This window comes from Monodelphis domestica, chromosome 1 (genome assembly GCF_027887165.1).
Source record: "Monodelphis domestica isolate mMonDom1 chromosome 1, mMonDom1.pri, whole genome shotgun sequence".
In the NCBI taxonomy this organism is placed as follows: Eukaryota; Metazoa; Chordata; class Mammalia; order Didelphimorphia; family Didelphidae; genus Monodelphis; species Monodelphis domestica.
Window position 1 is genome coordinate 593,974,994 of NC_077227.1, and position 12,751 is coordinate 593,987,744.

General features: G+C 48.0%; 1 protein-coding gene across 4 annotated transcripts in view; it reads left to right on the forward strand.

Annotated features, from left to right (window-relative positions):
* SORBS3 (sorbin and SH3 domain containing 3) overlaps positions 1 to 12,751 on the forward strand; it is a 42,560-nt gene that overhangs the window by 8,325 nt on the left and 21,484 nt on the right. For 3 of the 4 annotated variants that reach the window (XM_056813693.1, XM_056813692.1, XM_056813691.1), the window contains 11 exons: positions 2,907 to 2,945; positions 3,205 to 3,271; positions 6,275 to 6,362; positions 6,642 to 6,728; positions 6,870 to 6,923; positions 8,890 to 8,976; positions 9,629 to 9,675; positions 10,404 to 10,543; positions 10,742 to 10,794; positions 10,949 to 10,995; positions 12,302 to 12,416. In XM_056813693.1, the coding sequence (XP_056669671.1) occupies positions 2,907 to 2,945; positions 3,205 to 3,271; positions 6,275 to 6,362; positions 6,642 to 6,728; positions 6,870 to 6,923; positions 8,890 to 8,976; positions 9,629 to 9,675; positions 10,404 to 10,543; positions 10,742 to 10,794; positions 10,949 to 10,995; positions 12,302 to 12,416 (824 nt within the window). Of the gene's footprint in view, positions 1 to 2,906; positions 2,946 to 3,204; positions 3,272 to 6,274; positions 6,363 to 6,641; positions 6,729 to 6,869; positions 6,924 to 8,889; positions 8,977 to 9,628; positions 9,676 to 9,768; positions 9,919 to 10,403; positions 10,544 to 10,741; positions 10,795 to 10,948; positions 10,996 to 12,301; positions 12,417 to 12,751 lie in introns of those variants that run through there. The other variant, XM_056813694.1, reaches the window with a different exon arrangement.

Consider the following 12,751-nt stretch of genomic DNA (forward strand, 5'->3'; position numbering starts at 1 on the left):
TTCTAACCATATGACCCTGGGAAAGTCACTTAAACCTCTTCCTACCTCAGTTTCTCCATCTTTAAATTAGAGATTATAGCATGGATCATTGAGAGTATAAAATGATAGGATATATGAAATGCATTGCAAACCCTAAAATACTATGACTACATTGGCTATTATTATTATTATTAAGAGATCTCTAGTAGTTCCCCAGTGATCCCTGGCTGTCCCTGTGCTATTTATTTAATATTTTTGTTTGTGATTTGGATAAAAGCATAGATGATTCAAATAGATCTTGACTCTAGTGAGATGAAATTTAGTAGAAGTCAATGCAAAAGCTTCTAAAAAGTTAACTCCCTCAACACAAGATTGCAAGCCCAGATGCTTCAATAGACGATACTGCAACCAAGAAAGCCGATGTCATCTTAGCCCAGATTAAGAGCTCAGTGTCTGGCTGGAGGGCTGATGGGCTCACTCTGCCCCATGAGATGACATCTGTCTATTGCAGTGCACTCATTTCTGGGGACTGCATTTTAGGAAGGACATTTTTTAAAAATTAAAACTTTTTTTCCAGATTAGATGTCAATACAATTTTAAATTGTTTCCTGACATTTTGCCACCCATGCTCTCTCTTTCCCTTCCCCGTTCCTGCCTCCCCAAGACAGCAGGTGTTATAACATCAGCTGGGCATGTATTATCATACAATGTATATTTCCATAGGAAGGAAATTGATAGGCCAAAGGGCATCTGGAAGAAGGCAATCAGGATGGTTGGTGCCATATAAGGACTGGTTGAGGACATCTGGGATAGAGATAGCTTGGAGAAGAAGAGACAGACATAAGAGGACATGGTTTTTCTGCCTTCAAGGATTTGAAGGACTACCGGTCTGTCAAGAAGCATTAAAGGGGACATCTGGGGAGCTCAGTGAATTGAGAGCCAGACCTAGAGATGGGAGTTCCTGGGTTCAAATCCGACCTCAGACACTTCCCAGCTGTGTGACCCTGGGCAAGTCACTTAACTCCCATTGCCTAGTCCTTGCCACTCTTCTGCCTTGGAGCCAATCCACAGTATTGATTCTAAGGCAGTTTAATTATAAACCCTTATCTTCTGTCTTAGAATCAATACCTGCCCCCAAAGAGTGGCTAGGGCTAGGCAATGGGAGTTAAGTGACTAGATCAGATAATGGATTTGAACTCAGGACCTCTGGCCTCCAAGCCTGACTTTCTATCTACTGAGTCACCCGGCTACCCCTCAACAAGGACTTATTAAAGCATTGCAATGATCCAGGATCATTCTGAGGGACTTAAGAGAAAGAATGCTCTCCACTCTAGAGAAAGAACTGTGGGAGCAGAAACACAGAAGAAAAACAACTGCCTGATCACTTGTTCATATGGGTTTGGGGTTTGGGTTTTTAAAGATATTCACTTACAAAAATGAACAATATGGAAATGGGTTTGGAGTGATCATACATGTATAACCCAGTGAAGTTGCCTGTCAGCTCCGGGAGGGGAAAGGGAAGAGAGGAGGGAGAGAAAATATATCATGTAACTATGGGGGAAAACTTTTTTTTAATTAAAGAATAAAAAGAAAGGCAAAAAAGACAGTTCCTGCACTTGAGAAGCTTGAAGTCTAATGGGTTCTGTCATGCTGAAGAAGGCATATAGACAGACTGCTTGGCCCCAGAGAATAAAACCAGGAGTTGAATGGAATGTGAAAAATGGCAATTAGGCATGTAGGGCAATCAGTATAAAGCATGTTAGACCTTGAGTCAGAAAGACTTGAGTTCAAATCCAGCCTCAGATGTTTCCTAGCTATGTTACCCAGCATGTCATTTAACCTCTGTCTGCCTCAGTTTCCTCAACTGTAAAATGGGAATGATAATAGCCCTCCCTACCTCTCTGGATTGTTGTAAGGATCTAAAAGCACTCAGCACAGGGCCTGACACGTAGAAGGCACTTTATAAAAATGAGCTGTTGTTCTGATTATTATCTATGAGCACAGATCTTGTGTTCTGTTGTATTGTAGAGACTAGAAGGCCTTTGATGTCCCCTCCAAATATCAGGCTGTGATTCTGTGTGGTTCCGATGGAGATCCAAGCTCTGTCTCAATGTGGCCAGGAAATAATGACTACCTGACTCGACCTGGTCTTAATTTGTGGTCCTTTCTAGGCCTTCAGCACAGGTGGAATCGGTGACTGATTGTCTGTGCCTAGAATTCCATCATTCATTATTCATTCCTTTAAGGAAAACTAGCTCTGCCCTGCCAGTCCTCATTTAAAATGGAAATAATGGAAGTAGCCACTTTGGGCGGCACTAAACTAGTGCCTGTATTTTTTCTTTTCTCCCTGGCAGGATGGGCAGAGAAGAGACTAGATAGTAGAAGAAGGAAGGGCAGGGCAGCTAGGTGGCTCCGAGGTTGAGAGTTAAGCCCAGAGAGGGGGTGTCCTGGGTTCAGATCTGACCTCAGACACTCCTAGCTGTATGACCCTGGACAAGGCACTTAATCCCAATTTTCCAGTCTTTACTAGCTCTTCTGCCTTGGAATTAATACTTAGTCCTGATTCCAAGGCCTAAAATAAAGGTGTTTAAGAAAGAAAAAGTGGGAAGGGGTCATCCACAAGAAAGGCTCCCTGATCCGGCCATTTGGCTTACTAGAGGCCCTTCTGGCTTTTCTTGGGTAGGTGGGTGGGTAGGAGGAGAGAGGTGGGAAATCTCTGGTTGCCTGGAGGGGCTCCAAAGTCACTGGATACCCAAAGTGTTTCCAGATCTCCTAGGAGCTGCCCTCCTAATTCCTTCCCTTCCTCAAGACATTCTTCCGGGCCTGACTCATCCCCCCACCCCCTAACGGGGAGGGGAGGGCCCCTGGGATGGGAGAGGGGCTGAAGCTGAGGTTAGAGCCCTGACCTGCATCCTCTCTTTTTCCAGAGCTGCAGCTGGACTGGACTTCTGAGGAGCAAGGCCAAGGTGAGACAGCCCCCCCAGAATTGGTCCCCCTCCCCCCTGATCCACAGTCTGTCTTCTCTCAGGACGGAGAACTCCGGCCTGCCTGATCCCAAATCTCTCTCCCATGTCTTCTCTGTGATGTCAGAACCTTTTCAGACCGGGGGAAATGACCCTGTCAGGGTTCACTTCCCCAGATCCCGTTGTTGTTTTTTTCCTTTGAGTATTTCTGCCCCAGAACCTCTGCCAGCCCCTTTTTGTCTCGCTTCTCCATCCTTTCTAGACTCTGGGCGTCTTGGACCACCCTTGAGAAGCACCCCTCAGAGGAGTCCCTTCTCTCCCCACATCAGGTGAGTGCATGTTGGGATTGGGGGAGGCTCCGAGCTGGGCTGATGGGTCTTCAGTCTCCCCCACAATCCATCCCTGGGCCATTGGCCATGGAGCCAGCCCCAGGATGGCTGGTCCATCCCTATAGTGGACAGGCTCCCTCTGGTGGCCACTTGGGGGATCCAAGCCCAAGAAGCTCAAATGAAGGAAAATGTGCCCCGCTTTGGACTGAAAGAGAAGCAAAACTCTAAACTTTCTGGCAAAGAATCAACACTGAAAAGGGACCTTCGAGGCTATCAAATCCAATCCCTTCCTTTCATATATGAGGAATCCGGAACAGAGAGTTTAAGAGATTTGCCCAGGGCCACACAGCAAGGAAGTATCAGAAGCAGAATTTGAACCTGGGACATCCTGAGCCCAAGTCCAGTACTCTATTTGTGCGACTCCTCATGGAGTTCACAGTGGGATGGAAGGGTGAGACACATACATAGAGGGAGTAACTATAATACAAATGAAACAGGGCAATTCTTCAGATCTCACGTCCCCTCTCCCAGCCCATTCTAAGCCCCCCTGAAGACTAACCTCAAAGCAAAAAGAGTTAAACTGGAAGCAGCTTTCCCTCAGTGCCTCGACTGACTGACAGAATACAGTTGGGCTTATTCCTGCAAAGCCAGGCCAAGTGGCAGAACTCACTTCACCAGTCCCTGGGATCTTGGCACACCTGCCTCCTTGTCATCATGGGTCACTCCTAAGCAAGACTTGAGTTCCTTGTTTTCTCTGAACAGGAATCTGGAGGTTCTTGTCTTATTTTATTTTCCATTTCACTTTATTTGGAGATTCTCATTTGAACCTCAACCACCTCCCTCGGTCTTCCCTCAAATTGGAAACCTCATTTCTAAATGGATCTTCCCAAAACAATTCAAAACATGGTATGGCTGATGTGGAGGGATGAGGGTAGGTATGGGGGGCAGCGTAAGAAGAGAGACTAAAAATTAAATTCCTGGCTTTAACTTTGGATGAGTTTGACTTTGGCCCTACCCCAGCCCACCCCACACAATAAAATCAGTGCATTTTTTATTTGATGGTCAGGATTCTTCTTTTTTTTCCCTTTACCTTCCATCTTAGAATCAATACTGTGTATTAGTTCTAAGGCAGAAGAGCAATAAGGGCTAGGTAACTGGGGTTAAGTGACTTGCCCAGGGTCACACAGCTGGGAAGTGTCTGAGGCCAAATTTGAACCCAGGACCTCCCATCTCCAGGTCTGGCCTTCTATTCACTGAATTTCATGATTGTCTTCCAGCTTTGGTATTCTTTGGTTCTGGAAAAAACAGGCAAATATGGGGTTCTGGTCAACTAAAGGAAATGCTAAAGGATTTGTTCCATGCTAAAGGAAATGGCAGGGGGTAGCTCAGTGGATTGAGATCCAGGAGATCCTGGGTTCAAATGTGGCCTCGGACACTTCCCAGCTGGGTGACCCTGGGCAAATCACTTAAGCCCATTGCCTAAACCTTACCACTCTTCTGCCTTGGAACCAATACAGAGTAATGCTTCCAAGGTGGAAGGTAAGGGTTTAAAAAAATAAATAAAAATAAAGGAAATGTCAGTGCTGAGGCTCACCCAAGTCAAGTCACCTTGAAGAAGAAGCAAATTCTAGAATGTCAGAGCTGGGAGGAACTTAGAAAGTGTCAAGTTCAGCTCTCTCACTTTACACATGGAGAAACAAAAAAGAGGGGAAATAGCATGAACAGGATGATGAATTCCAAGCTAGAAGAGCCCTTGATGGCCATCTAATAAAGGAAATAATATCTGCTGAGTGATTATTCTGTGCCAGGCACTGTACAAAACACTGGGAATTCAGCTAGCAAAGGAAGAAAGACACCCTTGTTGTACAGATTAGAGTGAGTGATTTGAACCTAGATCCCTAGAAACCAGGACTCGCGCTCCAGCCTTCTTTCCACCAGACTGCCTACCTTCCCAAACTCCAATTCCAAAGCTCTTCCTACTTCATCATATTCACCTTCTAACAGAACTGGGTGGGTTTGTTCATTTTTTACCTCAATGTTGGATATTTATCTTATGTAGGTGAAAACTTAATTAAATTGATTTATCAAAAAACAACAATAACAACAAAAACCAAACCAACCAAGCAAAAAAAAAATTGCAATACAACGATGACAGCAGATGGATAAGTTCCCCTGCCTAGGGCTGAAAACCTCTGTCAGAGAAGCTTTTGGGCCATTGAGGGAATGACTCAGGGTTGTGTGGTTGGTAGGAGCTAAGCTAGGCAGGCAGGAGGGAAGCAAGTTTTTGTTAAGTACCTGTTGTGTGCTGGACACTGCAAAACTTTACAAACATGATCTTGGGGCAACTGAGTGGCTCAGTGGATTGGGAAGCCTAGAAACGGGAGCTCCAGGGTTCAAATCTGGCTTCAGAAACTTCCCAGCTGTGTGAACCTGGATAAGTCACTTAACCCCAATTACCTAGCCCTTACCGCTCTTCTGTCTTAGAAATGATATTTAATATCGATTCTAAGAATGAAAGTAAGGGTTTAAATATATATATATATATAATTTGGTCTTCACCACAACCCTGGAATGCTATTATCATCCCTATTTTACAATTGAAGCAACTGAGGCAGACAGAGGTTAAGTGACGCTCCAGGAGAAAGCCCTGGGACTGGAGTTAGGAAGACTTGAGTTCAAATATAGCCTCAGACATTTCTAGCAGTATGACCTTGGGCAAGTGTGGGATGGCCCAAGCACAGCTCCTGGCACAAAGTAGGTGATGAATAAATAAAATGTTTATTATCTTGCCCTCCCTCACCATTGTATCACATGGCTGTGGCTGGTGGTCTTCTGAGCCCTGAAAGAGATCTATGGAGGTTGGGGAGAAAGTGGTTGCATATGAGGAAAGGACTTAAGGCTGTGAAGAAGGGAAAGCAGCTCCCTCTTCCTGGACCAACCTCTCTGCATGCCCCAGGCTCAGCTGTATTCCAAGAAAGCAATGCCTCTCACTCCCTTGTCTAGGAGGAGCCTCAAGGACCCTAAAGAAGGGGCTGGGAACATCTTCAGCTCTAAGCCCAGAACCTCACCTCTCCTGCAGTCAAGACCTCAGGTATACACCCCTCGGGCTCCCACCCTTCCTCCCACAACCTCCTGCCTTTGCTCCCCAGAACCTGGGAAGTATACTTGCCCCTGGCCCAGACTGTGCTGGGAATAACAGCACTGTGATGCTCAGCGGACCGTGCCAGGTTGTGGTGTAGACACTGATAGACTTTTGGGCTCCATGCCTGGATGAGGCACCTGGATGAGCCCCATCTTCTACAGGATGGGTGGCTTTCTTCAGATCACAGGTCACTCCATTTGAGTCCCTGCCCTCTGCTTCCTCACCCAGGTGGTCAGGTACCAGAAGAAAGCAGAAGATATCTGGACTGAAGACTCCTGGAAACAGTTTTTGCAAGAACTAGAGACAGGACAGAAGGTAAGGGAACATCTACTGGGGCAGAGAGTTAGAAGTGGAGGTTTCCCTTAGCCAGAGAGCAAGTGATCCTTAAAAGGAAGAGACTGGGAACTGTCCCAATCCTAATTCCCTTGATCTGATCTGACTTGACCTACCCCACAGCCCAAAAAGTCACTGGTGGATGAACCAGCTGAGAAGCCCTCTTTACCAATTGAGGTGAGTGCCAGTGTGGTCTGGGCACCAGTGTGAGTGGGGAGGGGTGGTAGGGTAGGAGAGGGCATGGTTTAGATGCTGGGTTTGGGGGGAGGTAGAAGAAAGGGCAAAAGATGGTAAAATACTTGGGCAAGACTTTCCTCACCAAAGGTGCCAATTCTAGGTCGCCATTTTGCAAAGAGGTCTCCTTCCAGCCCATAGATCTATCAACAAGAACACAGTTGCCCAGAACAGTGGTAGACACTAATTGAGATTCAAATGAGAACACCTTAAAGAGGTCAAAGTCTAATTAGGAAGGAATGAACAAACCTGAAAAAAGGTTGTGAATATGTTACTCAGTCAAAATATTTCCATTTGGAGTCAGAGAACTGGATCCCCAGTTCTTTTGGTTACTGCCAGTGTGTGCCTGGTCAAATCACTTAACCTCTCTGGTTCTCAGTTTCTTCATCTATAAAAGAAGGGGTTGAACCAGATAACCTCCAAAGTCTCTTCTAGATCTATGTAACTGTTCCTGTGACTTAGGAGCTAAGTTGTTTCTTCATGAAAATGTCATAGGAAATCAAGAAAGGAAGAGATCACCCATCAGCAAATTAAAAAACCCAATAGAAATGTCTGTTATTTTATTATGTTGTTTTTTGTTTTGCAAAGGAAATGAATTTTAATTGAATTTGTAATAAAACTACACATAAGAAAAATATATCTATGCATATATTCATAATAAAATAATATTATAATCATAGTGGAGAAAATTCAATTCTAGGTGAGAACAACCTCTAATGAGGCTAGTAGAATGACCTTGGGCAAATCACTTTTCTTTAAGCTAGTTTTCTTCTCTGAAAAATGAGAGGGTTTCATTAGATTAGAAGTTTTTAAGCCTTTTTTGTGTCATGGACCTATTGGCATTCTGGTGAATCCTACAGGCCTCTTCGCAGGAAAATGTTTTTAGTGTATAAAATAAAATATGTGAGATTATTAAAGGAGACATTATATTGAAATGTCAGTTATAAAAATATTTTTAAAAGTGGGTCCCCAAACAGAGATTAGGAACCCTCTGAATTAGACTATTTTTAGGGTGCCTTCAAGCTCTGCAAATGATCATGGATCAGTGGAGAATTAGAAGAAAAGCCCCTGCCATTCTTTAAAACCTATTAAGGTGGGCAAATTGGCTTTGCTTGGACACACCTTATTTTCCATATTTAATGGCCCTTTCAATTCTGGACCAGAAGGAAATGCATGTGTGTGTTCCTAAGGTATATGTTGGGAGGGAGTAAAGCAGAGGACAGATACTACAAAAGGGAAACTCAGGGCTTTAGATGATGATGTGGCAGAAAATTAGGAGTCCTAGAGTTGGAGAATGACTTGCTAAAAAGTAAAGGTTTGAAAAAGTTAGATAATAATTGTCTGGTAGAGGTATGCTGTTCAATTGGATTGGATCATGACTCCATTTGGGGGTTTTCTTAGAAAACCATTGGAGTGGTTTTCCATTGACTTTTTCAGCTCATTTTACAGATGAGGAAACTGAGACAAATAGGGTTATGTGACTTTGCCAGGATCACACAGCTAGTAAGTGTCGGAGGCTGGATTTGAACTCAGGAAGCCTAGTTTCCTAACTTCAGATCATGCTCTATCCGCCACCTAGATAAGATTAAAGAAGTAAGAACAAGCAATTAGGGAGGCCAAAGCTTGCAATAATTCTGCTGTGAGCCGATCTCCTTCCCTGGGTCCTTGGAGGCTTCTTGGGGGGAGGGGGTGCAAACACAGGAGCATCCGGTTGAATAGCATCTCATCATGCTCTGAACCTGGGTCCCTAAAGGAGAACTGACTGCCTGGACACGGTGTGTCCTGTGTCCGTTCCTCTAGCAAGGATGCCTTGTGATCACCTGGCTTTTAGAGCTGGGGAGGGGATACTGCTGCTAGGGGGTGGGCCCTAGTGTGTCTCCTGGGGACCCCAGCCCCTTTGCCCCATCAGATCTTACTGGAGAGAGAGCTGGCCAGGCTGAATGAGGAGCTGGACAAAGACATGCGAGCCATCGAGATGAGGCTGCCCCCCGACCAGGTACCCTCCCTTCTGGGACCATTCCCCTGGCACGGGCCCGCGGGAGAATGGACGGCATGAGAGGGGAGCGAGGATGGAAGGTGGGAAGGAACCACGGAGTTTAGCTAGTCCTGCAGGTAGAGTGGAGCGGTGATGTCCGGGTTACCTCTGCTCCGCAGGCCTCAGTATCCTTATTTGTAAAATAAGGATTGGACGATCTCCAGGGCCCCTTCCAGTTTATAAATCCACCTGAGGCTGTCCCGGTGCCCTGGGGTGGCCCTGCTCCCGCCCCCCACCCCCGCCGCGCCCTCCTTCAGGGGGTGTCACTTCAGCCACAGTCTGGGACGGCCTGCTCGTGTCTCTCCTTTCCTCCGTTAGGCTGTCTCTCCTTCTCCTTTCTCTTTCCCGGCCTTCCCTCTTTCCGTCCAGTCCGCTCCCATCCTGCGCGGGCCGGTTTTGCGCGCTCCACTCCCATTCTCCTGTCCGATCTCCTCTTCTAGCGAGGCACGTCTGAGGAGAGGCTGTAGGACCCTGCGTCCACCTCGCCCGTCCCTTCTGGGCCTCCCCCCACCCCCGGCCCCAAACTTTCCCAGCTGGAGCTGAGGGGCGGTGGAGGTCGGAGTCGAAGTCCTGACTGAGTCCCGCCCCCTCCCGCCCTCTTTTCCCCACCCAGGGTTCCTTGCAGGCTAGCCGCCCCCTGGGCAGAGGACCCTTGGCTCGGTGAGTGCCCGGAGCTGTCCGGGAGGTGGGAGGAGAAGGGGCTCAGGTTCCGCTAGGGCGTGGGGTGAGGGGGAAGAAGAGAGGGAGGGTTGGGGCGGGACTGAGCCAGGAGGAGGGAGGAGGACAGAGGACATCGATCCTGGGAGCTGGAGCTGGAGGAGGAGAGAATCGTTGATGTGGAAAGGGCAGAGCTGCCGGGAGCCCGGGACCGAGGAGGGAGGGACTTGGAGAGAGGAAAACAAGGTGGAGGTGGAGGAGGCCAGGAGAGGGGAAGGGAAGGGGCCAGGACTCAGGAAGGGGGGCCCTTCGGGGAGGGACACAGTTTAGGGGACACGTTTGCCGTTTCTGTGGGCGTTGGGAAACTTTTTGGCTTCGGAGTCTCCCCGTCTCCCTGGAGACCGGCTGGGCTTGGGAGGGAAGAGAGATTTTTTTCCCGGGCCGGGACGTGGGATAGCAGGGTCCTTTCTCCTTGCACACCACCTCGGCATGGCCCAGGCCTCCTTTTCCTTCTCGGGGTCTCCCCCTTCCCATGGCCTCACCCCTTCCTGACTTGGGGTGGGAGGGAAAGGAAGTCGGATATCCTGCTGAGGTCCAAGGATCAGGGAGTGGAGGTGGTCGTGGTCGCTTGGGTGGCACTTCTGGCAGGACAGGGGGAAATCCTGGAGGTGTGGAGGTCCCCAAAGTAGGAAACTGAGTTTGCCTGTTCCTCCCCCTCCCCCATCTACCAGCTTGGCTCCAGCCTGGGCTTCCAGTCCATCCCAAGCACTTTACCATAGTACCTCACAAGCCCTGAGCCCCCACAGAATGGAAGATGGAGGGAGCCCCTTCTTGGGTCGGAGAGATTTTCTCTACCCACCCCCAACCCAAGGTAAGAATGAGACCCCTCTCCCAGACCCTCCTAAGAGTCTAATCCCTTAATCTAGCTCCTCAGAACCCCATTTAGCCTTATTTGAAGGTGCTGGTAGCCAGGGTAGGAAGCATGGGACATCTTTACTCCCCAACCTTCCTCTTGCTCTAACCCTGCTTGCCCATGGCATTGGGCTGCTCAGTTTGTGGTTCTCTCCAGATCCAGGTGGGGCAGATCTTGGGGATGGCCTGGCCAAGAAAGAAGAAAAGAAGGTAAGAGGTAGCTTAGGGGCAGGATGTGTCCTTGGGACGTTGCTCCAGGATATGGGGCCGTATGGGGGGGGGCATACCCTGGGGTCATTTGTAACACCTGGAGGGATTAAGTTTGGCTGGAGATAAATTCTGTTCTTTCTCTCCTTTTGCTCAGATGAAGGCTGCTCGGCTCAAGTTTGATTTTCAGGCTCAGTCACCTAAGTAAGTGTCCATTCTTCCTTCTCCCTCCTCTGTCTTAGGGGAAGGAGTGTCCCTGCAGGGCCATTCAAGGACCCTGTTTTCCTCTCTGTATAGAGTTCAGAAGCTTGAATCATGATTGCCCCATAAAGGAAAGCCATAACCAAATTTGGGTAAACAGAGCTTTGGGCCAGGTACCCGATTAGTGTCCCCATGGGGAACTGTGCCAACAAATAAGAGAGCAATACCCACGCTCCATTCCTCTTGCCATCTAGCTGGCCTGACTCAATAGCCCCCCACCCCTCCACAAGACCTGGGGGAGTGAGACTCAGATACCGGCTCTTCTCACAGACTCAGAATGGCTCTAACCGCCTGAGCACCTTTCTGAGGCTGGGAGGTGTGCGCCCGTTGTGGGGAGGGATGGGGAGATCGAGCAGCCTTTAGAGAGCAGCCCTTAGCCTTTAAGCCTCTGCTGGGAATTGTGTGTGCCAGAGAGGGAAGGGTTACTTACCTGTTTTGGAGAAGTATATAGAACCTGACTGTCCTGGGCTTGACTCATCTTCAGCCCAAAGCGGGAAGGAAGGCTCAGACTAGGGCATCATGGAAGGGGGCATCTCAGAAGCATTGGAGGCAACAGTGTCAGAAACTTCCACCCACACCAGCATTGTGAGGCTTCTATGCCTTCCCAACCCCCCTAGCCAGGCTTCTTTGAAAATCTGCAGGAATCTGGGGTTGGAGCCATATACATGGTGGGTTGTGAGGTTCCGTGCCACTCCTTCCTGGGACCATGGCCATTCCCATGAAATCCCAGCTCCCTCCGTGTACACTACATATACATGCATCTGTTTAGATGGATGGGTGGATGGTGGAACAGTGGCCCTGGAGGAGAGACAGATGGATGGAAAGCTGTCCTGTCCCTTTCCTGAATTCTCCCCCACCGTGCCTTGTCATCTCAAGCCCCCAGACCTTCCATGAACTTACTAGTTAGCAACTATCAAGAATAATTAGTTCAAATAGGAAGCTCCCAGGGGATCCACAGGGATAAGTTCTCCATGACCTCAAACCAGGTTCCTGGTGTGATCTCTTTCCCCCTTTCAACCGAGGCAGCCTTTCCCACCTCTTGACCCAGGGACAAAAGTTCCTAGTGATGCCCACAAAGGAGTAATGACCCCTGGGTTGAAGTTGGGATCTAGATTTGAAGAAGGAAGTAAAAAAGGACTCTCATAGCTTTTGGATGGCCCCAAGGGCTTCGTCCCATTTCCCATGATTTTCCCCTACCACCCTTTGATTTTGAGGGACCTTAGAGTGACTTTTTGTGCATGGCCACTAGGGAGTTGACCCTGCAGAAGGGAGACATTGTGTACATCCACAAAGAAGTGGACAAAAACTGGCTGGAGGGAGAACACCATGGGCGGCTTGGCATCTTTCCAACTAACTATGTTGAGGTGAGTGAAGGACTTCTTTGCTGGGGTGGGATTCCTCTCTCTCCTGGGACTCAGAACCCCGTCATGTTCAGACTGCTCCTGACATCTGCTGTTTCCTCCTTAAGGATATCCTTCAGATTCACATCTTCATCTGCATATCAGCCTAGAGACCCAGCACCTGTGAATACTCTCATCACCTAGTCCATAATAATTGTGTCAATAACACCACCACTACCAATAATAATAATAACAACAGCTAACTTTATATCGTGCTTTTAGTATTTTTCCACACGTTCTCATGTGGTTCTCGCAACAACCCCGTGAGGTAGGAACTGTACTCATTTTTCTTCAACCAA